Genomic DNA, 27,170 nt, shown 5'->3' with positions numbered 1-27,170 from the left:
TCTGAGCCGCCGCCTCCTCCCTAGTCCTCCCGCCCGCAGCCCGAGCTCGCACCGCCCCCCCGCGGAGCCCGGGCGGCTCGCTCCCAGCGCCGACCCGGCGGCTGCCAACCCGGTCTCGGGCCTCCGGCCGGATCCCACCCACACACCTCCCCAGCCCTGGCCCGCACCCCTGCCCCAGCTACCCTAATGCCGAACCCCAGGAGCTGGGTGGGCCCCCCAGCCACGCCCCTCCTTTCCCGAAATACGCTCCACAACCTTTTCAAACCCAACACTCCAGATCCTTTCCCTCAAAACCTCGCTAGAAGCCTCTACCACACCTCAACTTTTGTTCAGACTGAGTCCAAAACCCAGCACCTGCCTCTCAGCATGTAAAGCATCTCAACACCCTGGGCACTTCCAACCATCAGGCCCCCGACACTGTCGTGACTCAGGGCTCCCACCATAGGATCTACTAGCACCCCTTCGTGCCTCTTTCATGAGCCTTTCGCCCAAATTCCCCAATTCGTGCTCCATTTCCCAAGACCTTGGGCCTCGACTCTCCAAGCTCTTCTTGGTAAACCTCAGGTTTTATCTGCTAGGCCAACGCCCAGGGGCCCATATCTTTGGAGGTTGTGATTCTTCCTCGTTGGTTCCTCAGCTTCTACCCCCCCACCACCCAGGACATGGTATGAAAGTTAGCTGTATAATTACAATATCCAATAAAACATTAGTTATTATTAGTAGAGCACCTTGCACACAGTAGGCACTCGGTAAATAAATAGGCAGATGCCTGTTAAATAATTGCCTCAGAGCGTGACCTGTCCCACAACCAGTAATCACTGGGTGGCTGTGCCCACGGACATCCTGTCAGGCAGATGCAGAGCTGGTTCCAAATCCAGGCTATCAAGTGTTCCCCTCCCCTTGCCTCTACCTGGGCCCTGGAGCTTACTCCAGAGGGCCCTTCCCAGAACTCCTGGGTGGGGAGGAGAGACAAGCCACTCAGTCCCCTGTTTTCCGCAGCCTCATTGGATCTTTCCAGGGATTCGCCTTCTGAGCAGCGGGAGTCTGCCTCTTCTTCCACTTAGCCCCATCAGTGCTTGTTTATTAATTACTATAATGATAACAACAGCAGTGCTGGAAGCAGCCTCAGATCCAGCTGCGGGTGCCCCCAGGTGGCAGCACAAGGAGAACTCCAGAAGAGCTGTCAGTTGGCTCGCGGGGGCCAGATTCTTCGGTTTAGCTGAGCACTCTACCAATTTTATTTTATTTATTTATTTATTTATTTATTTATTTATTTATTTATTTATTTATTTATTTATTATTTTCCAATGCTTTTCAGAGAGAGTGGAAGGGGGAGAGAGAGAGAAACATCGATGTGTCAATTGGTTGCCTCTCGTACTGGTCCTAAGCAGGGCTGGGGATGGAGCCTGCAACCGAAGTACATGCCCTTGGCCAGAATCAAACCCTGGACCTTCAGTCCGCAGACTCATATTCTAACCACTGAGCAAAACTGGCTAGGGCTCTACCAATTTTCTTGGATACTGTGGGTTGGCTCCAGAATCCTTTCCTAAAGAAAAGAAAAGAAAAACAAAACTTGCTCCTTTCCAGAATCCACAGATTCTGAGCTTGGGCTGAGTTGGATGAGGGCAGGCACACATCAGTCTGGGGCTGAAACCAGCTCCCCCAAGGGCCAATACTGCGGCAGGGTGGCTGCTGCAGCCCAACACTTGATTGAGCACTTATCACTTCTCAAGGCTCTCTCCCCCACCTCTCCTCTCTAGAGGGGACTTCAAGTTTACAATGGAAGGAAGCTTCCTCCTATTGACTCTGACTGACACTGGAAAGACCCCACCTAGAGAATGTTAAACCCAGAGCCCGAACCCAGCCTTCCACTTCCTTTGCTCCCCTCATTCCCTCCCGCCATTTCCTGAACTCTGACAAGGAATCCCAGTCCAAAGACCACCCTTTGCCACCCGCCAAAATGGGCTTCTCAGACATGTCATGGGTGCCACTGCATTCTCTACTCAGAGCCTAGACAAACTTCCTACTTCAGCTCCAGACCTGAGGCACATCATTGTCACCCTCCAGCAGCACACTTTCCATGAGGGGGCAAGAGCCCTGAGTTCCTGCTTCCTCTACCCGTGCTCCTGAATCCCTCTCAATTCTTAGTACTTCTACTTGCAGGGTAGGGGGGACTATGGGGTCCTGATCTTCTGAATTTCTAGATCCCACATAGGGTGCTTGCCTTCCTGAGCCCCCACAACCCATTCTTCTTACCTCTCCTCTCCTCTCCTCTCCTCTCCTCTCCTCTCCTCTCCTCTCCTCTCCTCTCCTCTCCTCTCCTCTCCTCTCCTCTCCTCTCCTCTCCTCTCCTCTCCTCTCCTCTCCCCTCCCTCCCTCTCTCCCCCCCTCCCTCCCTCCCTCCCCCCTCCCCCCCTCCCCTCCCTCTCTCTCTCTCTCTCTCTCTCTCTCTCTCTCTCTCTCTCTCTCTCGGCATGGTATAGGACATACTGTGAGGGTATGCAAGCAGGCGTGATTTTGTGGGAGAGGTGCGTAGGTGGGTGAGAGGGTGTGCATTGTGATATATGAGGGAGGGTGTGCATTTGTGCAAACTCTAAATGTGACTGACGCTTTGTGGGTGGATGGGGAGAAAGTGTGCGTGTGTGTGAGTGTGTGTGTGACTGGAGGAGGGTGGCTGCCTATGCCTGCAAAAATCTCCCTTCCTTTCCATGAACGCATTGCTTGGAAGGAAGCTAATCAAATCAACCCAAGGAAATGTATTTGACCTAATGCAGGAGCAGCTGTCCCGGGAATTTTTGTCCTCAGAACAGAACAGGAGCCAGCTATGATCTATCCCTAGGGAGTAAGAAGGGCTGCAGGGGAGACAAAGGGCCACCAGCAGTCCCTTATGGATGGAACTAGCTTGAGTCCTGGCATTTTCCTACTCAGGTGAATTAAGTATCTGCCCGCTCTCTGCCTTTTATGACCCAGGACTGTCCAAGAAGGCCAAGGATCCAGAAAAGGCAAAGACAAACCTGGAAAGAAAAACTATCTGCCCATAGTAGCAGAACACCCTAACGGCAACTTCCAGCATTCACAGGAAGCAGCTGCTTCATCGTTTTCAGAGTTCGGGCCTCCTCTTCCTGTCCCCCCACCCTGGGGTATGTGGGGGGGGGTAGACTAAGAGGGAGCCAAGGTGAGCCATGGAGTCCTGGCCCTCTCCCCAGCTCTATGGCCAAGGACCCAAGGACCTACAGTTTCCCCAATACTGGTTAAAGAGGTGAGAATTGAGAAGTTTCACTTAAGGAATGGGGCAGGCCACAGACTGTGTTCTCCATCACCTTCAAGAAAGCAGGGAATCAACGCCCGTGGGGCTCGGAGGAAAACTACCTGCAGGTGTGATTCCAGGAGCGCTGGAGACTTGCTGTGCCTGCCAAACACACCTCGCCTGAAATTTCTAAGCCAAAAACAATGCCGCTCCTTGGCCAGCCAAAGATGAAGCAGAACAGGCAATTCCTAGGGAAAACCACACTTTGATTTATAGTCACAGGGGACTTTCAAAGGATCAGATTTCACCCTAGAAGCAGACTTAGGAAGTAGGAAGAGCAATAAGTTTGGGGTTTCTGAACTGGCAGATGGGTCCAAATGTGTGAAAGAAAAATACTTGTCCTCTTCAAAATTTCACTTAGGGATGGCAGAGTTTCGCCTAGAGAGGAAGTGTTTCATGTGTGCGCGCGCGCATGTGTGTGTGTGTGTGTCTGTCTGTCTAAAAGCCCTGTATCTGACCCTGGCCTGTGTGGCTCAGTTGGTTGGAGCATGGTCCGTACACCAATAGGTGATGAGTTCGATTCCAGGTCTGGGCACATACCCAGGTTGTAGGTTTGGTTCCCGGTCCAGGTGCCCATGAGAGGCAACCAATCAATGTTTCTCTCTATCTCTCTCTCCCTTTCTTTCTCTCAGACCAATAAAAAACATCCTCAGGTGAGGATTAAAAAATAATAATAATATCTGGCTGGCTGTATTTCTCTTTTTGACTTGGCCCTCTTTAACCGCAGCCTGGCAACAGGCTTTTCTGGCTCTATTTTTTTAAAATGTATTATAGAATATTTTTTAAATTTTTTATTTATTGATTTGAGAGAGAGAGAGAGAAACATTGATTTGTTGTTCTACCCATTCATGCACTCACTGGTTGATTCCTGCATGCCCACCGAACCCGCAACCTTAGCATATCAGAACAACGCTCCAACCAACTGAGCCATCCAGCCAGGGCTTATTATGGAATATTTTAAACATACACACAAGTAGAGAGAATAGTATAATGATAAATCCCCAATATGCCTATCACTCTGCTTCAATGAAAAAATTGATTTGAGAGAAAAAGAAACAATAACCTGCTGTTGCACCCATTTATGCATTCATTAGTTGCGTCTTCTATGTGCCCTGACCAGAGAGCAAACCGGTAACCTAGGTCTATCAGGACAAGGCTCCAAGCATCTGAGCTACACGGCTAGGACTTACCGGAGTTTTCAAAAGCAAATCTTAGCTATATAATTAATTTCAGCTGTAAATATTACACTACATATCTGTAACAGACTTTTAAAAAAATTCATCCATATATAGACTCAGGTGGTTATATATAGAAATGTTTATAAATATGAATATATATAACAGTATACACATATATTTCCTTTGTCAGCTGAGAAGGGTAAAAAAGCAAGACACTCCAGTGGCAATGAGCATATTTAGCACCCAAATCTTTGTTTCTAATACTATTTTCTAATAAAAGGAACCAAGAACCCTTGGGAAAATGCTGATTCTAGGATTGGAACAGGAAATATACAAGGTGAGCCTGGAGCATTTCATAGTCCCAGAAAGTAAGGAAGTGCCCCAAAACAAAAAAACCCAAACACACACACAGTGATGGAGTATATCAAAGGGTCAAATATAAATATATATTTGAATACATAGATTAATAGGGAGCATAGGTAAATCTCCCATGCAGAAGAATTACAAATAATTTATGTAGATACTTGACTCTCAAGAACGAGGTGCATAACTCCACACTCAAGTGTGGGCTGCATATAGTGACTGCTCTCCAAAAAGGACAGGATGGAACACAGTGAGGGAAAGTAACTTTAGAGTGGGAAGATCTGACAACCATTACCTCAGCAAGATGATTAAGGTTAACACCAAAAGTGGTAAGTCATGTTGATAGTAGCTACACTTGTAAAATAGCATTTTAGCTCTGTGGTCTTCCTCCCCAAAACCCAGAAGTCCAGTCTAATAATGAGAAAAACATCTGACAAACCCCAATTGAGGGACATTCTACAAAATACTCTACCAGTATTACCCTAAACTGTCCAAGTCATCAAAAACCACAGTCTACAAAACTGTCACAGTAATAAGAGCCTAAGGAGACATGACAACTAAATGTAATGTGGCTGATGGACAGAAACAGGACAGAGTAAAGCTGAGGATATCTGAATGACATATGAACTTTAGTTAGTAATAATGTGTCAATATTGGTTCATTAATTCTAAAAAAATGTACCATATTAATGTTAGGTGTTAATAACAGGGGAAACTATGTTTGGGATAAATGAAAACTCTGTAATTTTTCTATAAACCTAAAACTATTCTAAAATAAAGTTTATTTAAAAAACACACATATCCATATCCAATAAAAAATGTTTAAATTCTTAATATCATATTGCATCCAGTTTGTGTTTCGTTTTCCCCAACAGTCTCAAAAAATGTATTTTTACAGTAGGTTTGTTTGAAGCAGGATACAAATAAGAACCACATATGTAAATGTCTTTCTCTTTTGGACATAAAACTTATAGAAGAAATTTGAAAAATTTCCCACAATCTGGATTTGGTTAATTGTATCCTTGTGCTATCATTTAACATATTCCTCTCCCGCTCATATTTCCTGAAGATCAGTAATTAGATGTAGATGCCTGGCCAGATTCAGGTTCAATTTTTTGGCATGAAGCCTTCTGAAGAAGTGTTTTGTACTGTACTTCCAACTGTATCAGGAGGCATATTATATCCAGTGGTCCCACTTTTAGTGATGTTAAGATTCATCAGTAGATTCATAAGTTGGCCACCTGATCCATCCATATAAAGTCCTAATCAAGCTTTCACTTAATAGTTTTATTAGTCATTGATGATCATTGTCTGGAGTGGTTGCAAACAATGATTTTCTACTAGCATTCTTCTTGTATTTTGGCTCCAGTTTCCCTCCCTCATCTTCCATAACTTCTGACCAGGTCCAGTACTATTTTGGACCTCAAGGTTGACTTAATCCTAGTAGCTGAAATTTACTGCTGCAGTTGAGATCAAGAGAACTAAAGAAGCCCTAGTTGGTTTTGCTCAGTGGCTAGAGTGTCAGCCTGAAGACTGAAGGGTCTCGGGTTCAATTCTGGTGAAGGGCACGTACCTGGGTTGCAGGCTTGATCTTTGGTTCTGGTCTGGTCGTGTGCGGAAGGCAACCGATCAATGAAAGACACATAGATGTTTTTCTTCCTCTCTCTCTTTTCCTTCCACTCTCTCTGAAAAGCAATGGGAAAAATATCCTCTGGTGAGGATTTAAAAAAGAGAGAGAGAGCTCTAGTTGGTTTGGCTCAGTGGTTAGAGTGTCGGACCGTGGACTGAAGGGTCCCGGGTTCGATTCCCACCAAGGGCACGTAACTTGGTTGCAGGCTGGACCTCCGGCCCCAGTTGGGGAACAAACTGGAGGCAACCAATCAATGTGTCTCCCTCACATTGATGTTTCTCTCTCTCTCTGTCTCTCTCTCCCCTCCCCTTCCACTGTCTCTGAAAAGCAATGAAAAAATATCCTCAGTGAGGATTTTTTTTAAAGAGAGAGAGAGAAGAACTAAAAAGTTCTATAGAATATCTGGAAACTTGTTGAAAATGCAAATTCTTGGGTCCTATTCCAGACCTACTGAATCAGAAACTCTGAGGATGAGGCCCAGCAATCTTTAGACACACACACACACACACACACACACACACACACATTGGTTTTAGAGACCGGGGAGAGATAAAAATAGCAATGAGAGCCCAGCTGGGAGTGGCTCAGCGGTTGAGCATCAACCTAGGATCCAGGAGATCAGGGTTTGATTCCCGGTCAGGGCACATGCCTGGGTTGTGGGCCGCCACCAACAATGACTCTCTCATCATTGATGTTTCTATCTCTCTCTCTCCTCCCTTCCTCTCTCTGAAATCAATAAAGATATATTTAAAAAAGAAAAGAAAAGAAGTATCGATGAGAGAAAAACCAGGGCATGTGCCCTGACCAGGAACCCAGCTGGCGACCTCTTGGTGTGTGGGACACTCAACCACTGAGCCACACTGGCCCAGCCCAGCAATCTGTTTTAACAAGCCCTCCAGGTGATTGGTGCCTGCTAAAGTTTGAGTACCACTGTACTAATTATTGGCTGCCCTAAGATGGCCTTCAACAAAGCAATGATTTACTAAGGTCCTATGTGCATGGCAATATGCTGGGTGCTGAGCATTATGGATGCAAAAAAGAACCCTTCATGCCCCCAAGGAACTCAGTCTATTCAAGGGAACAAGACATACGCTTATGAAAAGGTAACTAGTGATAGCTGATAGTCGGTAGTGCGTTCCCAAACATGCCACACAAATGGCACAGGTGGAAGGTCCCAAGGAAAGTTCAGTGAGCAGCCAGGTTGGTCAAGGTTTTAGAGTTGACTCCAGCTAGGCCTTTAAAGAAGAGAAAGACTTTGGGGATAGGGTGGAAGGGAAAACAGAATTTCCAATAAGGTGCACTGGCATGCAGGATGGCAGAATGCTCACTAAGGAAATCGCCTTGGGCAGTGAGGCTGCTTTTTCCTCTCTTCTTACCGCCACCGTTCCTGCAGCTTGGGTGCTGGAATGCAGGATGCGGTTATCCGCGCTGGTGAGAAACCCTTTGCCTCTGTCCCGGGTGTTGTATGTGGCGAAGGGCCTGTGCTTGATGTACATCCTAAGGATGTGTTCTGACTGTCGGCGTAGAACTCAAGCGGCGGGTAGAAGGCAAGCGGAGGACCTCCGCGCTCGCCAGTCCGGAACGCCAAGGCTGCAAACCCCAGAGGGGGCGGAGCCAGGCCTGGAGGGGCGGGGCCTGGCTGGGAGGCGGGGCCCGCTGGGGGCGGAAGCGCAATCTGGTAGCGGAAGCCTGCGGGCCAAGATGGCGGCGCCCAGGCGGTCCGGGACCGAGTAAGTTGCTGGGCTAGAGAGACAGACTTCAGGAGATCTAGGCCGAGGACTCTGGTGCAGAGCATTTAGTTCCTTTGTCAGAGCCTGCAGAGTGTGTTTGGACTGTACAGGCGCGGCCGCGGCCACTTCGGTGTGGAGATCCCGGGCACGGCCCTCCATCCGCCGGCAGCTTGGGTTGAGACTCCGTGCTTGCTCTTTGTTGACGAGGGTGGTCCAAGAGCACGCCCGTCCGCAGAGCCCTACCGGGGTTGTGGGGCTCCGCAGTGTACAAGTCTTTGGTGAAGTTTATTCTTAAGCATTTTATTCTTTTTGATGCTATTGTAAGTGGAATTTTCTTAATTTCATTTTCTGATCGTTCTTTGCTGGTATATAAAAGTACAAAATAATTTATACATATATCGATCTTTTACAGTCCAAAGTGTTTTACTAATTCAGTGCTTTTAGTCCAGGCATGTTCTCTCCAGTTTGATACAGAATCACCACTACCTGGTATGGCATTTATCTGCTTGGCTCCTGGTGGCACTTTCCTTAGTTACTCTAGGATTGTAACTGAGACTTTTATCATCCACAGGTTGTAAACAGCCTAAGTAACCAGTAAATATTGTTGCTAGGCTGATGATATCAATGAGGGCTGAATAGGAAGGGAATGGCTATAAGGCATGAATGAGGAGTAACGAGTTGACTTGAACCCAAGGAAAAAGTCTTCTTTGATGCCCAATAAAGAGAACCAAAGTTCAGTTAAAGGGGGCATATGTTTATTGCTTTTAGGGGCGAGTAAGAGGGAGTCCCCATACCAAAGCAGTGCTGGAAAGAGTTGCACTGGAGTGTCAAGATGCTGTCGAGACCAAAACCAGGGGAGTCCGAGGTGGACCTGCTGCGATTCCAGAGTCAGTTTCTTGCAGCTGGCGAAGCCCCAGCAGTGCAATTGGTGAAGAAAGGAACTAGAAGAGGTGCCAGTGCTAAACTGGACCAGCCTCCACTGCAGGATCATCGGGATGTGGTGATGCTGGACAGTGAGTGGCTGTGTGTGTGTGAGGCTAAGGAGGGGAGGGTATAACCTCAAGGTCTCCTTCCTCTTCCTGATGTGGCTGGATTCTACCCATTATTATTTCATGGACTGCATAGCCTTTGTTGCTGCAACCCCATTTTACATAGGAAGAAACTGAGGCTCAAAGAGGCTAAAGATCTTGCCCAAGGTGACACAGCTTGAGCCAGGGCCCCTCAATAGCTGATTTTCTTTGGCTTTCCCCTAGCCTTCAAACTCTTCCTGGGAATGTGTGAGTATCCTTACATCTGGTTTTTTTTTTCTTCCCAGATCTCCCAGATTTGCCCCCAGCTTTGGTTCCTGCTCCCCCAAAAAGAGCCAAGCCCAGTCCAGGCCATCCCCTGGCTGACCATGAGGACCCTGAAGAGAGGCTGAGCAGGCATGATCAGCACATCACTGCTGTCTTGACTAAGATTATTGTGCGTCTCACCCTAGCTGAATGGAACAAGGCATCCTAGAGCAGCAAGGATATTGGGTGGGGGTAGTGAGCCTTACGAGTAAAGGGTGATTTAGAAAGGTGGGACTTTATTCCCCTGTAGTCAGGTTGGGGGCTGGTTTAGAATCACTGTGCCCTAAAAAGCAAAGTGGGTTTGTAATTTCCTAGAGTGAGGTTCTAGTTATACAGAACTGGGGCTACTAGCATAGGCTCCAGCCTGTGGAAATGTCTATCATCACTCCTTTGTGCTCTGTTGCCGCAGGAACGAGATACGAGTTCAGTGGCTGTGAATCTTCCTGTGCCCAGTGGTGTTGCATTCCCCCCTGTATTTCATCGCTCTCAGGAGAGACAGGTAGGCAGGGGTAACCTTAGATAGTGCTTAGGGTACAGTAAAGTGAACCTCATAGTGCATTTTCTGCAGATCGATCATCTTAATGATAAACAATTCTGTTAATAAAGTAGCACCATACTAAGCACTTTATATACATTACTTTTTTTAATCCTCATAATAACCGTGTAAGGTAGGTAACATTATTCTCGTTTTTTCAGATGAGGAAACTGAGACCCCACCCAAAAGATAAATGATTTGTCCAATACAATACATCTAATAGATAGAAGAGCTGGAAATCCAGCCCAGGTCTGTTAGACTTCAAGACCTGTGCTCCTATAGTGCCCTGCTTTTTCTGAGGACTAGGGTTGTGACCCTTGGAGATTAAGCAATTTTCTTTTATCTCTTTGTTCCAGTGACCTTGGTATAAAGAGGTTGAGAAGAGAATGGGATAAGGAATATCAGTCACCAGGGTTTTCTTTTTGCCCCATAGAGGAAGCCAGCAACATCTGGTAAGAGAAGCATCTTTGCCCAGGAAATTGCAGCAAGGAGAGTATCTGAAGCCATTGTCCCACCAGTTAGAGGAGTTGTGTCTGCCCCGGACAGACCAGAAGGTGAGCTGGTGTTGAAGTGGCATGAGCTTGGCTTGTGATGCATGATCATAGAGTCATCTTTGGATATACACGTCCCCTGCTTCATACATGAATTGCACATGAGCCATCTAAAGAGGAAACTGTCCCATATTCTCAGAGTATTGCATATAGGTGGCTTGGGTCCACATCTGGGACTTAGATGCAGGGAGAGGGCAGGCCAAGGAAAAGGATAGAAGTGTCTGGCAGAGACTGTAAAATAAAGATAGAAGCCAAGATTCCTTTGCCTGGCAAGGCGTGGCTCAGCAGTTGAGCATCGACCTAGGGTCCAGGAGATCGCAGTTCAATTCCCGGTTAGGACACATGCCTGGGTTGTGGGCTCGATCCCCAGTCGGGGGCGTGCAGGGGGCAGCCGATCAATGATGACTCTCATCATTGGTGTTTCAACTCTCTCTCTTTAAAATCAATAAAGATATATTAAAAAAAAACAAAAAAACAAGATTTCTTTAAGCCATCTTATATAAGTCCAAGGGGACGTGGAGGTAGGGAGTGGAAGTAGGGGTCTCCACTCTGCGCCTGGCAAAGCTCTAGGGCCTCCATCTGTCTCCAGGGCTAATGGGATTGGAGAAGAGGGCCAGAAAGCCCAGTTGGTATGAGGCAATTAAACTTATCATACACTTCTTCCAGGTGCTGTGACCTGTGATTCATTCACACCTAGGGAGCAAGATCACCAGCTTCCATGGGGCAGCCACAGCTTCCAGGGACCCCATCTGGTCACAGGGAAGGGGCTCAGGGGTCAGGAGGCTGAGCAGGAAGCCAAGACCATCCATGAAGAGAACATAGCAAGACTGCAAGCCATGACTTCTGAGGAGATCCTGCAGGAACAGCAGAGGTTGCTGGCTCAGCTTGGTATGGGTACCTGGCTTTCCTGTCAAGACCAGGCTAGGAAGGGACTGCCACTTATTGAGGAAAGCTTACTGTGATTGCTAGGTATTGTGCTGAGTACTTTAATGCATTATATCATTCTGTCCTTATACTGTTCCTGTGACGTACGTGGTATTAACCTCATTTACTTATGCAAAACAAAACAAAACATGCTGAAAATTTTAAGAAATTTTGAGGGTAGCTCGGTTGGAGTGTCATCCTGATGTGCCAAGGTTGTGGGTTCGATCCCTGGTCAGGGCACATACAAGAAGCAACCAATGAATGCATAGATGAGTGGAACAACAGATTGATGTTTCTTTCTCTCAAGTCAATAAAAAAATTTTAAACAGTCAAAACAAAAAAACACCAATTTTTAAGAAATTCTCCCCCAGGTCACACAGCTGGTAAGGAACATGGATGAGATGTAAACCTAAGTTTGTGTGGTCTCACAGGCCCTACTCTTAACCACTCTGTGTGTACTGTACGACCCTAATGTAATAGGCACTGTATTATAGCTATTCTCTAGTATGGCTGTAGTACAGTCTGCTATATGATACTCTGCTATTCTATACCTTGCTCCTAGTTTCTGTGCACCAAGTCAATCTTATTCCAAACTGTATATCTAGCACCTATATATAGTTTATATTAGGTTTTTAGTGAATATTTGTGCGTAAATAAATTAGCTTAAAGAGAGAAAATGTCCCCCTAAATGCCTTCTCTTTCACCCTAGTCAGCATTTATTCATTTATTCCACATCCAGTTTGGGTCTATAACCTGGAGCCAGGCACAGGGATGGACATAAACCTGGGCCACGGGACTGTGAAGGGTGGGCAGGCAGGTCCCAGTGACAGGTATGGGTCATTGAGGCCCCATGAGAGCCCTGGGGGCTCAGTTCAGGGCTGGAAAGTGGCTTGTCTTGACCTTGACACCCATAGGCAGACTGTTCAGGTTTCGGGTCTAGCAGAGGTTAGGGAGTATCTGCCTTCACCCACTCTTTCCTCCACCTCTCTTCTAGATCCCAGCTTGGTTGCCTTCTTGAGATCTCGCAGCTGTACCCATGAGCAAGCAGAAGAAAACGCCACCAAGGAGCAGAGGCCAAGAGAACCCTCTGCTGAGGTCACTGGAAAGGAGTCCATTATGCCAACTTCTGCCAGTGAACCTAAGCAAGAAGATGAGCAGGAACCAGGAGCTCCAGGTTTGGAGGAGGGGGCACATCTTTGGGGGAATAAAAGTAGAGGAAAGTATTCCTTCTGGCAGATGAGAAAAGAGAATCTTCTCTGTCCTTGAACATCTAACGTGAATCCTCGTTATTGCCTTGACATCAGTCTTCATTTGCTGGCATATATATTCTTCCTGCACATGCTTCCTGTTTTCTTGTCCCATTACTTCTCCGCCCCCTTCCCTGGTAAGGGACAGCAGTGTGTGATAGCTGAATGGCCCTCTCCTCCAACAGACCATCTTCTGCCTGCCTTTGCTATAGCTGCCCCAGCTGTAGCTCCATCCATCCCAGTTTTCTGCCTCTGCTCTCAGTGTTGGAGGGAAGCTGGCAGGGCCAGGGTGTTGGGAGAAGAGTGACGCAGGTCTTACAAACACAGACCTGAAGCAGACCGGCCAGTGGGAGCACTCATTTCCCAGGAACTTGATTATTTTATTAGTGATGAACAAAAGAAAAAAAAAAATTGAATTATGAGCCAGGAACCTCTTGCTGTTGGATGAACTCCAGGCCAGCTAACCAAGTTGGGTGGGGCATGGGGGTTGGAAGGAAGAGGTGCTTATGGGTGGGTGTTTTTGTATCTTGCCTCCCTGAAGCAGTAGAGCTGCCCCTACTTCATTGTCCCCACTTCTCTGCTCCTTTAGGAGGTTGGTACTAGGCAGTGAAGAACTGTTTTCTCTGATACATGTGGTCCTCCCTTCTCTGCTGCCTCTCTCTTCTCTTTCTTCTCCTCTTCCTCTTTCCCCTCCAAATGAATCCTTGGGGTCACATAGGGGCTAGAGCCCAGGGACTGGGTGTGTTCTGCTATATCTCAGACATTCGCCCCGTTCCAGGAGTTCCAGATCCTGGGCCATGCCATATAGCCACAGCTGAAGTCAGGCTGCCAGACCCTTGGGCAGAGGCAGATGTGGCAGCTGCTGGATGATGGCTAGGGCCACAGTGGGTCAGTGAGGGAATACTACTCTGCTTCCATCTCCCCAGCTCTGTCACTGCCCGTGGCCCCCCACAAGGAATGGCTGCACATGGACACTGTTGAGCTGGACAAGCTCCATTGGACCCAGGACCTGCCCCCAATCCGGCGGCAGCAGACACAGGAGGTGAGCGCCGGGTGAGAATGGGGCTGCGGCTCTTGTACCCGAAACTCAGGCCCTTTTCTTCCCCTGAGCTTAAAAAACATCTCTTTTCTGTGCTCACCCTCCTGGCACCACAGGCCAGAGGAGCCCATTTCTTATCAGTAGAGTCAGGGACCTAAGTCCTAAGAGGCCTGAGATTAAAGGTGAGGAGTGGATGTGGGGAAGTTGCTGCTACCCCCAGCCTATAGTCCTCTTTCTCTTCTCATTATAGAGGATGCAGGCCCGATTCAGTCTTCAGGGAGAACTGCTGGCTCCCGATGTGGACCTACCCACCCATCTGGGACTACACCACCATGGAGAAGAGGCAGAGGTGAGGCATGGGGCCCAGAAAGGACTGGGCAGCTTTTAACAACCATGTGGAAAAGGACCTCTGGTCAGATGCCTTGGACCTCCTTTGTGCCTTATTCCAGTTCATGGCCTTGCTATCCATTCAGGTTCCTATCTCGAGATCTTTCTCCTTGTTCCCTCACTTTATAGTCAGTTCCCAGAACTTGCCAGTTTTCTCACTTCCCCTTGATGCTTCCTAGATAAGACCCTTGCTCCCTCTCATCTGCTCAATTGCTTTGTCTTCCAACTCTCTCTGCCATGCCATCCATCCCATCCCTCATGAGGCTGCCACACTGATCCCTCTGGGCCATCCCTTGCCTCAGAAAGTTTCCTGACTCCCCTCTGCTCAAAGAATAAGGTCTTGCCCTGGCTGGTGTGTCTAAGTGGTTAGAGCATTGTTCCATGTGCTGAAAGGTTGTGGGTTCGATTCCCAGTCAAGGGCACGCGTGCCTGGGTTGCAGATTCGATCCCAGGCCCTGATTGGGGCTCATGCGGGAGGCACCCACTTCGATGTTTCTCTCTCTCTCTCTCTGCCTCCCTCCCTCCCTTCCACTCTCTAGAAAGCAATGGAAAAAATACCCCTGGGTGAGGGTTTAAAAAAAAAGAATAAGCTCTTGGCTCCTTAGCCCCGCAAGGCTGTCCTTCCACAGTCTCTCCCTGCCTCTCTCACTCCTGCCACACCATTCTGCTACCCTCTCCCCACATACATCCTGTGCTTAAGGTCCTTCAGGGCTTAGCTCCTAAAGCCTGCTCCAAGGAATGAATGCCTTTACCCTGTGCTCCAGGCCAGGCCATTGAAGCTCCTCCCACCCACTAAGGCCATATCACTTTTCCTATTTCCCCTTCTCTCTTTCATATTCTCTGGTTTCAAATTAAATACTGATCATTATCTTCTTCCCAATCTGCCTTATGTCATGATTATTTGTATGCAAATCTTATGTTCTTTACCATTTTGAGGGTTCGTGGAGAGCAGTGGCAAGAGATATCACTTATCTTTGTCTTCTCCTTGACTCCTAACTCAGTGCCTGGCATATAAGGATTTCTGTATATTTGTTGGGGGGTGTTGCCCTGTATCTTGGCTCTTTCTGACTTCTTGTCCCTGCCCTAGAGAGCGGGGTACTCCCTACAGGAGCTGTTTCACCTGACACGCAGCCGGGTGTCCCAGCAAAGAGCACTAGCACTGAATGTGTTGGCCCAGGTCATCAGCAGGGTGAGTGCACTGCTGGTTTGGGCCTTCCTGCCCCTACATCTCACCTCTCAACCTTAGACTTTCCCACCTCCTACCCTTTTCTCATTAGTCCATACACCAGCTGTCTGTGGGTGGGCAAGTGAAGGGTTTAGGACAAAGACTCTGTAACTTCCTCCTGCAAGGTTTTATTCTCCTGTCTCCCAGGCCCAGGCTGGTGAATTTGGGGACCGGCTAGTGGGCAGTGTCTTGCGCCTTCTTTTGGATGCTGGTTTCCTTTTCCTCCTGCGCTTCTCCCTGGACGATAGAGTGGATGGGGTCATCGCAGCTGCTGTTCGGGCTCTTCGAGCTCTGCTGGTGGCTCCTGGAGATGAGGTACAACAGGGATAGGAATGAGGCTTGAAATATCAGGGTCCCTCCCTAGCTGGTTTGGCTCAGTGATTAGAGTGTTGGCCTGTGGACTGAAGGGTCCCACATTCAATTCCAGCCATGGGCACATACCTCAGTTGCAGGCTGGATCCCTGGCCCTTGTCAGCGCATGAGCGGGAAGTAACCAGTCGATGTTTCTCTCTCTCTCTCTCCCTTCCACTCTCTCTGAAAAGCAATGGGAAAAATATCCTTGGGTGAGGATAAAAAAAAGAAAAGAAATATCAGGGTCCCTCCTCCTCCTGCTGGGCATGCCTTCATTGTGAAGGCTTTGCCAGGCAGAGCAGAGAATGGGATGGCAGCGTTACCCTCTTCTCTTAAGGCCCCAAAGTCTGGAACCTTGCCCTTCTCTTCTTTGTGGGTGGTCCCACTCTCTATTCCTGGACCCTTTTCCTGACTGACCCCTTCTTCCTACCCCATTCTCTCTGGCAGGAGCTCCTTGACAGCACCTTCTCCTGGTACCGTGGAGCTATGGTGTTCCCCCTGATGCCCAGCCAGGAAGACAAGGAAGACGAGGATGAAGATGAAGAGCTCTCAGGAGAAAAGGGAAAAAGGAAGAGCCCTGAGGAAGGAAACCAGCCTCCATCGGACCTGGCCCGACATGATGTCATCAAGGTAAAGATGCTATGACAGTTGCCTCTGTCCCATGACCTCGAGGGCATGCACATTAGGCAAGAGGGGTCTTCAAGGCCTGGGGCCTAGCTGCATTTGGCAGTGGATTTATCTCCCTAATCCCCAGGGGCTTCTGGCCACCAACCTGTTGCATCGGCTGCGCTACGTGTTAGAGGTGACCTGCCCAGGACCTTCTGTGGTCCTTGACATCCTGGCGGTGCTGATCCGCCTGGCCCGGCATTCCCTGGAGTCAGCCACACGGGTGAGAAAGAGGAGATGGAATGGAAAAAGAGCCTAACTGGGCCTGGTATTGACCCTCAGCCTCCCTCCTTCCCTTTCCTCCTGTTCCCCACAGGTCCTGGAGTGCCCTCGGCTGATAGAGACCATAGTTCGAGAGTTCCTGCCCACCAGCTGGTCCCCCGTGGGGGTGGGGCCTACCCCCAGTCTACACAAAGTACCCTGTGCAGCTGCTATGAAACTACTTCGTGTCCTGGCCTCAGCTGGTAGAAATATTGCTGCCCGGCTGGTAAGCAGGACACAGGGTGGGGGTGAGGGTGGGGCTGGGGCCCCCCAGACTGCTGGGCTGGGAGCTAAGCATGACCTCTGGACTGTGGGTGGCCTCCTTATGCCATCTTCCTCTTCTTAATCCAACTGCATAGAAATGCAACAAAAAACACCAGTCAGGAACCTAGTATATCCTATAGGCCTACTCTGCTCTCATTATGAGAAGGGAGGGCTCCCAGACTAGAAAAGCCACATATAGATGTACACACATCACCCATAGCCCAGTAGCCCTGGAAAAGGTGCCCAGAAAATGCTTGCTAAAAAGAAGAGGAGGGGGTAGGGTGGGAGAGAAGGGCAGATGAGGTAGTTTCACCCTGGCCCAGAGCTGTGACCCTGTGGCACCAGAGGGGCCTGGAATAGGGCTGAGTTGAGTCAACCTCTGTAGTGAGAGAACCTGAAGTTACTTGAGACTCCAGCTGACCCTGATCCCCAGACTTTCTCTCCACCCTCAGTTGAGTAGTTTTGATCTCCGGAGCTGCCTGTGGCGCTTTATGGCTGAGGCTCCCCAGCAACTGGCCTTGCCCCCAGAGGAAGCTGAGATGCTGAACACTGAGTCCTTCCGCCTATGGGCTGTAGCAGCCTCCTATGGCCAGGGCTGTGACCTTTACAGGTGAGGAGAGACAAGGGGTAGGCTCCCTGGGAGACCCCTCCAGGTTTGTACTCTTGCCTAACCTGATGACTCAGCCTTGCTCAAGAGGGAGGCTGAAAATGAAGAAGAGGGGGTTCTGGGAGTAATGACCAGCCAGGGGAGAGTGAAACAAATTCTGTGCTGTTGTGCACAGAATGTTGTCTACATTCTGTGTACAACAGCCTTACAGCATTGGTATAGATCAGATTTAAATTCCCTGTTGAGGAGAAGCCTTAAAGAGCTACCTCCTTCCCTTCAGCCCCCAACCTTCATTCCCTCTTAAAACCTACCAGGAGTACCCATCCCTGGGGCCTCCCTTCTGATCCTCCTTAACTAGACTGCAGAGGCCTAGAGCAGGCCCGCCTTGTATCTTACATCTCCATCTCTCTTCTACACTGAGAGGCAGTCATTGTTCTTCCCAGGGAGCTATACCCAGTGCTGATTCAGGCCCTGCAGGTCATGCCTAAGGAGCTCAGCACCCACCTCCCTCAGCCCCTGACCATGCAGCGGATAGCCTCATTGCTCACTGTCCTCACCCAGCTGACCTTGGCAGCCAGCAGCACCACCCCGGAACCCAGCAGGTAGGTTATAGCCCTGAGCTGCCAGCAGAGACCTCCTACCGAGACCTCTGGGACAGGCAGGAGAGCTCCTTCCCAGGGAGAGGGTGGCTAAAGCTTAGAGGGGAGTCGGTCGAGGCAGCCAGATCCTCATTGTGGCCCCTTTTGGCATTCCTGTAGTGACTCTGCTGGGGCCAGTCTGTCTGCCACCTCTTCCTTGATCACTTGGACACAGGTGTCTGGGCTCCAGCCTCTTGTGGAGCCATGTCTAAGACAGACCTTGAAGTTGCTGCCCAGACCTGAGATGTGGAGTGCTCTGGGCCCGGTCCCCACTGCCTGCTTGCTCTTCCTAGATGCCTACTACCAGGCCTGGAGCCAGCAGGTAAGTGTTGCCCGCCTGCCTTCCACCATGTCCTGGGTTCCCTGTCTCCATCTTAATACACTACCCTCTTTCTCTCTCTTATCTTGCCTCTCCACTCCCACCGTTTCCCACTCTCCCCCTTTTTCTTCCCACCTTCTGTCCTCTACCTCCATACCCAGTGGAGCTTCCACAGAGCCATGTTGGTGGGGACCAGAGAACCCTAAGCAGCAACTCAGCCTCCATGGAGCCTTTATGCTCTCTCAGGAACCCTAGACAGCAGGTGCCAGAGCAACCTCAGAGGCTTTTCTCCCTCCATGAGGGCCAGAAGGCAGAAGCCTCCAAACACTGACTCTTTTGGGCTCTTGGAATTATGGACTTGCCTAGGTATTCAGGGTCTAGGAGAATGGATGTCCTGGGCTGTCAGCTTACAGAGCGCCTTGGTCCTCCAGGCAGACTTGTGCCCAGGGGATTGGCTTCAGGACATGGAGCGCCTGTCGGAGGAGCTACTGTTGCCCCTGCTGAGCCATCCCACTCTGGGAAGCCTGTGGGACACCCTTGGGTATGTACTGTCTGTGTAGTTATGGGGGAGGCAGTTTCTCTCCTTGTGGGATTCCAGGATTTAGCTCCCTGGTCCATCCCAGGTGGAAGCCCTCAGCCTGAGGGAAACCTGACTCCCTACTAGACCTCAGCTGGGGACTCTGAGGAAGGTGGGCACTAGTCTGCACAGCCAAGCCCCACCTGATCCAATCTGGCACACATCAGGCTAGAGCCCCCCCTCAACTTCTCCATTCTGCCTCCAGGCGCTGCTCTCCTCTCTGCAACCCACAGTCCTGTGCTCCGGCACCAGAAGCTCTCCCCAGCCTCGTGTCACTGGGCTGCACAGGAGGTTGCCCCCCTCTCAGTCTGGCTGGCTCAGCCTCACCCTTCCCGGTCCTCACTGCCCTCCTCTCTCTTTTCAACACCCTAGCCCGGATCCACAAGGGGCTATGTGGCCAGGTGAGCCCTAGGCACCTGGTTAGGTTCTAGGCAGGGGGCCAAGATTCCAGGAGTCAGAAAGAAAGGGGAGGGTGCCCTTTGGGAAAAGGAGGCCTGTTCTGCCAGCACCCATTTTTCTTAGTTTGGCTGGGGAGGGAGCAGCCACCGGGGGACCCCCAGAAGGGATAAACTCACCTTCTAGATCTGAACAAGCCTGCTTTCCCTCAGCTGGCAGCTATATTGGCGGCCCCGGGACTCCAGAACTACTTCCTCCAATGTGTGGCTCCTACGGCTGCCCCCCTCCTCACACCCTTCTCTGTGTGGGCCCTGCGCCATGAGTACCACCTGCAGTACCTGGCGCTCGCCCTGGCTCAGAAAGCGGTGGGTACTCCCCAACCCCCCATACCTCTATCTACTCCGTCCACCCCACATTATCCCCATGCTGCTGCTGTGGAACCTGTGCTGCTTCTGGCAGGCACTGCAGTTTCTGCTCTTCTCCAGACCTGCCCTTCAGCATATATCCTAGGTACCCGCTTTGCTTATGTTCTCATCCTCACTTGTATTTGCTTTGTCCCCTCTCATCCCTGGGTCCCCCACCTTCTACCCACAGGCAACAATGAAGCCAGTGCCAGCCACCAATGCTGCCCTCCATCATGGCATGGCCTTGGCTCTGCTGAGCCGGCTGCTGCCCGGAAGCGAGCACCTTGCCCATGAGCTACTGCTGAGCTGTGTATTCCGGCTGGAGTTCCTCCCGTAAGTCCAGGGTTGGTGGTATCAACTCAGCCCTTTGAGATGGTGCTGTGGTTGTTGGCAGAACAGCCCTAAATTTGGAGCCAGGAGACCTGGGCTTAATTCTCTTTCTTCCATGGGTTACACTTAACATCTGTGAGCTTCCATTTCCTCATTAGTAAAATGAGTTGAGGATAACACACTAGAGAATTATGAGACTTCAGCGTGCTCCCTTCAGCAGGCTCCCTCCTGCTGACACTGTGTGGTATATGAACTAGTATACATATATCATAGCCAACAGTTACTGAGTGCTTACTCTGTGTCTGGTATTTCTTTAAGTATTTGACTATATTTTAAGTATTTTACCTGTACCATGAGATAGGTATTACTGTTTTTTAAAATTTATTTTTCGACTACAGTTGACATACAATATTATATTAGTTTCAGGTGTACAACATAGTGATTAGACATTTACACACCTTACAAAGTGATCACTCCGATAAGTAAATTAGTATTACTGCTATCACCGTTTTACCATGTGGAAACTGAGTAACAGAGAACTTTTGTAAACTTGCACCTAAGCAGCTGGCTCTAGTGTCCGTCCTCTTAACTGCCACACACACAAGGAAGGGTATTAGGGGAAATGGGAAGACCTAGGAACCTCTGGGAAGCCCTGGAAAGCTGGCATGGCCTTCTGGATGCTGTGTTTCCAGCCCTTATTTTTGACTTTTGGGTTCTGTTACAGGGAAAGAGCATCAGGGGGTCCAGAGGCAGCAGACTTCTCTGACCAGCTATCCTTAGGGAGCAGCAGGGACTCTGGGTGTGGGCGAGGGACTCTGCTGGCTCAGGCCTGCCAGGACCTTCCCAGCATTCGCAGCTGCTACCTGACCCACTGCTCACTGGCCCGAGCCAGCCTGCTAGCTTCTCAGGCCTTGTACCGAGGGGAGCTACTGCGAATCCCAGCTCTGCTGCTCCCCTTGCCTAAGGAGCCTCTGCTGCCCACTGACTGGCCTTTCCTGCCATTGATTCACCTCTACCACCAGGCCTCAGACACCCCCTCAGGGCTCCCTCCTGCTGACACTGTGGGCACAGCCATGCGGGCCCTGCAGTGGGTGCTAGTCCTGGAAAGCTGGCGCCCCCAGGCCCTCTGGGCTGTGCCTTCTGCTGCCCGCCTGGCACGGCTCATGTGTGTGTTCCTGGTGGACAGTGAACTGTTCCGGGAGACCCCAATACAACGACTGGTGGCAGCCCTCCTGGCCCGACTCTGCCAGCCTGAAGTCCTGCCAAACCTCAACCTGGATTGCCCACTTCCTGGCCTGACGTCTTTCCCTGACCTCTATGCCAACTTCCTGGAGCATTTTGAGGCTGTCTCTTTTGGGGACCACCTCTTTGGGGCTCTGGTACTCCTTCCCTTGCAGCGTCGGTTCAGCGTCACCTATCGCCTCTCCCTCTTTGGTGAGCACGTGGGAGCCTTGCGAGCTCTGGGCCTGCCTCTGACCCAGGTACTTTCTCAGCCCAGCAGGGCCTACCATGGGCATCCTGTACTGGACCTTGGGGGCAGTCATGAGCAGTGGGGAGCTTTGGTGGGCCTCTGGTTCCTTATCTTACCTCCTCTTTGAGGAGATTAAGAGAATCCATGAAAAGGGTTTAACATGGTATCTGGCATATAGTAGATGTTTGTTCAAGGCACAGCTTCTTGATCGTGAGGTGCTGTGATCTAGATAAGAGATGTCCTAAATCCCAAGGTAGTTCTAAATTATTCATATTTTAGGTGGTAAGTCAGGTTTCAGAGACGGGAAACTTGGCTTCCCTTAAGGAGAGGGCTTTATGGAAGAAGTAGGAATTGACCTGGCATTGACCAAGAATATACCTAGTGAAACAGCGTAAGCAGAAGCTCAGAGATGGAGAGAAATGTGACAGGGCCTGGGAGGAGGATGGAGTCTGATAGGATCTCAGTTTGGGAACTTGTTGGAAACAAGGCTAATAAAGTCTTTGAGGGCCTCAGATATCAAGCTAAGGAGTTAAACTTATAAGCTGTAAAGAGCTATTTTTTTTTTAAGATTTGGTTTTAAAATGTTCCTTATAACTTTCTGGTAAACTTAAAATAGAAGTATTTTAGTATATACATTTAATATATGTATATAAAATACGAATGTATATTTTATATAAAAACTAAAAAATTTTTTAAATTAAAAAACATTACAGTCATCTGTAATCCCACTGTTCAGTGGTAACTGTTTTAATTTTGGTTTATCTTTTTACAGTCTTCTTTATATGCATATATATTTTTATAAAATTGGAATCACTGCTTAATGTTTTCTTCATTTAATGATTATATAATAAGCATTAAATATTCTAAGAAATCAACATTTTTTATTATTATGTAATAATTCATTGTGTAGGTGTACCCTAGTTGACTTTACCAGAACCCACTGAAGTTGTTTCTGATTTTTTGCTTTAAAAAAAAATTTTTATTTTTTTATTTTTTGAATTTATGATAAACACTATTGAGAGCTTTATCTCTTTCTCTCATAATAATCCCTGCACAGAATTAAGAATAACTTTATTTTTTAGAAAGGATGGGAGGGAAAGAGAGAGAGAAACATCGATGTGAGAGAGAAACACTGGTTGCCTCCCACACGCTCCCCAACTGAGGATCGAACCCACCACCTTTTGGTGTACAGGACATCTCTCCAACCCCACCACACTGGCCAGGGCAATGACTTTTTAGGAAGAGAATTTCTGGTCCAAAGAACATGAACTTTTGAAAGATTTAATGAGAGCCCTGGCCAGTGTGGCTCAGTTGGTTGGGTGTGATCCCATGCACTGAAGGGTTGACATTTGGATTCCTGGTCAGGGTGCATGCCCTGGTGGCGGTGGCAGGCTGGATCCCTGGTAGGGGGTGTGCCAGAGGCAGCAAATCAGTGTTACACTCTCACATCGATGTTTCTCTCCTCCCTTCCTCTCTCTAAAAATCAATAAAAACCTGAACAAGTTTTTTTTTTTTAATCAATAAAAATATATATTTTAAAGTTTTTATGAGATTTTTTTTTTTTTTTAATCTTCACCTGAGGATATGTTTTCATTGATTTGAAAGAGGAAGGGAGAGAGAAAGAGAAAAACATCAATCATTTACCTCCCATATGTGCTCTGCCCAGGGATCGAACCCACAACCCTGGTATGTGCCCTGACTGGGAATTGAACCTGCCAACCTGGTGCATGGGACAATGCTCCAACCAACTTAGCCACATTGGCCAGGGCTGTGAAAGATTTGATAATATAATTGAGCGGTTGAACATGACATTTTAAAGTTTTAATTTTAAGTAGATTAAACAAGTAGTGGTAGGCAGCAGAGATGCACAACTGCTTCTCAGTTTCCCAGTTTCCCCGACTTTCCAGCTTTTTAGTTTTTTAACCTTATCCTTGTGATAGAGAGGAAAGTATGTCTGTCTAGGACACGACCTCTGCCTTCATGATTTGATTCATGTGATGATCAGCCATCTACCCTATTGTACGGTGATGCATACTCCCACTCTCACCCTCAGTATATTTCATCTCCCTGTCACAGTTGCCTGTGTCCCTGGAATGCTACACGGGGCCTCCTGAAGACAACTTGGCGCTCCTTCAGCTCTACTTCCGGGCCCTGGTTACAGGTGCACTCCGTCCACACTGGTGCCCAGTGCTCTATGCCGTGACTGTGGCTCATGTCAACAGCTTCATCTTCTCCCAGGATCCGAAGAGCTCAGTAAGTTACATCCCCATCTCCAGAGGGGGAAGGGAGCCTGCAATTGCGCTGCCTTTGGGCCAGCTGGAGAGGAGATGAGGGCCAGGCAGGGTCAGCGATGGGTACCAGCCCTTGGCCCAGTGCGACCTCTCCCTATTCTGCCTCTAGGACGAGGTAAAGGCTGCCCGCAGGAGCATGCTGCAGAAAACGTGGCTGCTGGCAGATGAGGTAGGGTTGGGCACATCCTGGAGAGAGGGAGAATAGAGGGTCTTTGGGGAGAGATATCTCAACAGGATCTCACTACCCACTTCATAAAGTTTCTTCCCTCTTTGCAGGGTCTCCGGCAGCATCTCCTCCACTATAAACTTCCTAATTCTACCCTCCCAGAGGGCTTTGAGCTATATGCCCAGTTGCCCCCTCTGCGTCAGCAGTACCTCCAGAGACTGACCTTAGAGATGACCCAAAATGGGGTATCAGAGACCTAGTATAGCTGCTATGGATGAAGAGATGGATACATTCTGGATTTCACCAATAGATGCCTGGCCAGACAGAAGGGCTTTGTGTCCTAAGGGAGGGCAGGAGACAAAGGAGCAGAAAGCTTCCCTTCCCGGGAGCAGGCTGTTTGAGTTTTTTGGAGCAGGGTGAGCTCTACCATTATATCCTGATATCTCAAGTTCAGGATCTGGGGCTCCTGAGGATCAGTGCTGGGAGTGAAGGGTGATTTAGCTATTTACCCCCTCTTGGGGACAAGACAAACTAAGTACACCTCTTTTTCTCCTCCCGCTGACCCAGCCTAGGGTATATGAATGCTATAACTGCACTGAAATAAACAGTATTTTCTGAGAATCTGATTTGGACTAATTTCAGATGTGTTAGTTCAGAATTGGTATCAAGGGTTGGGTTATCCCAGGGGAGAAATGTGAGAAAGATGGGAGAAATCATGAGTGGAAGGTGAAAACAGTCCACATGTGGAGACAACAAAAATGTGGGTCCCAGTCCTGGAGTGGAGTCAGACCAGGGCAAGGTTCTTGGGATTGTAGGCACTTCTGGAACGACCCTCTCAGCACTCCCCTTAAAGTATAGGCATCCTGCCTGGCCGGGCGTGGCTCAGCGGTTAAGCATCGACCTAGGATCCAGGAGAGACCTAGGATCCAGGAGATCGGGTTTCGATTCCTGGTCAGGGCACATGCCTGGGTTGCGGAGTAGGCAGCCGATCAATGACTCTCATCATTGATGTTTCTGTCTATCTATCTCCCCCTCCTTTCCTCTCTCTGAAATCAATAAAGATATGTTTAAAAAAAAAGTATAGGCATCCTTAATGAAGTAGGTTAGCATCTTGTCTTGTGGTCCCCCATTTCCATCATCAGCTATCCTGAAACATGAAGAGGCCTGAAATCAGACTATTGCAGTAGCTGTTTCTCTTAACTGTTTGGGCTGCTATAACAATACCATAGACTAGGTGACTTATACACAGAAATTTATTCCTCCCTGTTCTGGAGGTTGGAAAATCCAACATCAAGGTGCTGGCAGATTTGGTGTCCGGTGTGGGCCTCCTTCCTGGTTCATAGACAGCTCTCACATAGCAGAAAGACAAAGGAGCTCTCTGGGGTCTTTTTATAAGAGCACCAATCCTATTCTGCCCACAAGGATGGAATTCTCATGACTAATCACTTTCAAATGGCCCCACTTCTAAATACCCTCACATTGGGAATTAGATTTCAACATATGAATTTGGCGAGGACACAACCATTCATCTTTTTTTTTTTTTTTATCTTTATTGATTTCAGAGAGAGGAAGAGAGAGAGATAGAAACATCAATGATGAGAGTCATTGATTGGCTGCCTCCTGCATGCCCCCGACCGGGGATCAAGCCGCAACCCTGGCATGTACCCTGACTGGGAATCGAACCACGATCTTCTGGATCCTAGGTCGATGCGCAATAGCTGAGCCACTCCTGGCCGGGCAACGCTTCATTCTTGAGCACTGTCCTACAAACACCCTTTTCATAATGGACTATCGGTGGTAGGCAAAGCCTGGGGAGGAGTGGGTCAAAACATAAACTTTGGTTCATTGGTTCATCTATTTTTTTTTAATCCTCACCAGAGGATATTTTTTCCATTGATTTTCTAGAGAGAGTGAAGGGGGGGAGAAACTTCAATGTGAGAGAGAGACATCGATTGGTTGCCTCCTGCACCCGGGAATCGAATCTGCAACCCAGGTACACCCAGGTCTGTGTCCTTGACCAGGAATCGAACCCTCAATCCTTCAGTTCACGGGCTGACACTCCAACCACTGAGTCACACCAGCCAGGGCCATCTCTTTCTTTTGATAAGAGTTTCTAACACAAGCTGTCATTTGTTGTATGGAATTATTTATATTAATGAGTATCATCAATGAGTATGGTATGCCCTGTCGGGGTAAAGAGAACCCACTCCCCATAAATGGAGCTGCTGAACACAGTATTATACAATAAGTTTTATAAAGCAACTACTGTATCTGCAAATAGCAGTAATTCTTAAGCTTACCATGTGACAAAAGTCACCTGGAGAATGTGTTAAAACAGATTGCTGGGCCCTAAACCAGAGTTTCTGATTCAGTAAATCTCTGGTGAAACCTAATAATTTGCATTTCTAACAAGTTCCTAGGTGATGCTGCTGCTGCTGTCCCAGCTCAATCTTACTTCGAGAACCATTGGCTTACAGAGACCTTGCAAAGTAAATTCTATGACCTCACAGTGGAATATCTACAGAATTAAATAGGGCAAGGGCACCAGAGCTGTTACAAAATCACTGTTGTATCTACACCTAACAATATACACTCAGATACTACCAAGTACCTAAGTACTATAGCTTCATTTTGCAGTGTTTTATAGTAAACACAGGCTTCAGCCTATACAATTAGTACTTTGTGCAAAAGAGTGAGGAAGACAAAACTATGAAGGCAGAATGGCCCTCACAGTTGTAGGATGCCTTGTGATTTACAGAACAATTTCCCCTCCTATGATTTTTATAGGTGGTGGGAAAACTCTCAGAACACCATCACCCCTTGACCAGAGATGCTAATACAGTACTAGCACTCATATCTGACATCAGAAGTCAGGCTTTCACGCCATCACATTAAAAGTTGTGCACAAAGTTAACACAGGCAATGGAATTGAATGAAGTAAACCTGGAGATCCATGTTTCTGAGGGTGTTGGGAGGTGCA

At 48.5% G+C, this 27,170-nt stretch overlaps 1 protein-coding gene across 4 annotated transcripts; it reads left to right on the top strand.

The window, feature by feature from the left end:
- The first annotated feature begins 8,159 nt into the window (after window positions 1–8,159).
- RPAP1 (RNA polymerase II associated protein 1) lies at window positions 8,160–25,309 on the top strand. 4 transcript variants are annotated; one of them, XM_081153646.1, is made up of 25 exons: window positions 8,160–8,207; window positions 8,976–9,220; window positions 9,523–9,671; window positions 9,951–10,040; window positions 10,510–10,630; window positions 11,294–11,515; window positions 12,546–12,725; window positions 13,725–13,840; window positions 14,088–14,186; window positions 15,312–15,413; window positions 15,597–15,764; window positions 16,248–16,430; window positions 16,555–16,689; window positions 16,783–16,953; window positions 17,444–17,601; window positions 18,042–18,200; window positions 18,357–18,558; window positions 18,987–19,096; window positions 19,338–19,533; window positions 19,741–19,893; window positions 20,123–20,265; window positions 20,987–21,743; window positions 23,810–23,986; window positions 24,134–24,193; window positions 24,301–25,309. In XM_081153646.1, exons 2-25 carry the CDS (start codon window positions 9,040–9,042, stop codon window positions 24,448–24,450), a joined length of 4,182 nt encoding a protein of 1,393 aa, XP_081009772.1. In that variant the 5' UTR covers window positions 8,160–8,207; window positions 8,976–9,039; the 3' UTR covers window positions 24,451–25,309. The 4 variants fall into 4 exon arrangements, with proteins under 4 accessions (XP_081009772.1, XP_081009775.1, XP_081009774.1 ...); XM_081153648.1 differs by lacking the exon at window positions 8,160–8,207 and adding an exon at window positions 8,214–8,485; XM_081153647.1 differs by lacking the exon at window positions 8,160–8,207 and adding an exon at window positions 8,214–8,527.
- The last annotated feature ends 1,861 nt before the right edge of the window (window positions 25,310–27,170 follow it).

Source organism: Miniopterus schreibersii, assembly GCF_964146895.1.
Source record: "Miniopterus schreibersii genome assembly, chromosome: 1".
Lineage (NCBI taxonomy): Eukaryota > Metazoa > Chordata > Mammalia > Chiroptera > Miniopteridae > Miniopterus > Miniopterus schreibersii.
This window is presented reverse-complemented; position numbering and strand designations above follow the sequence as displayed.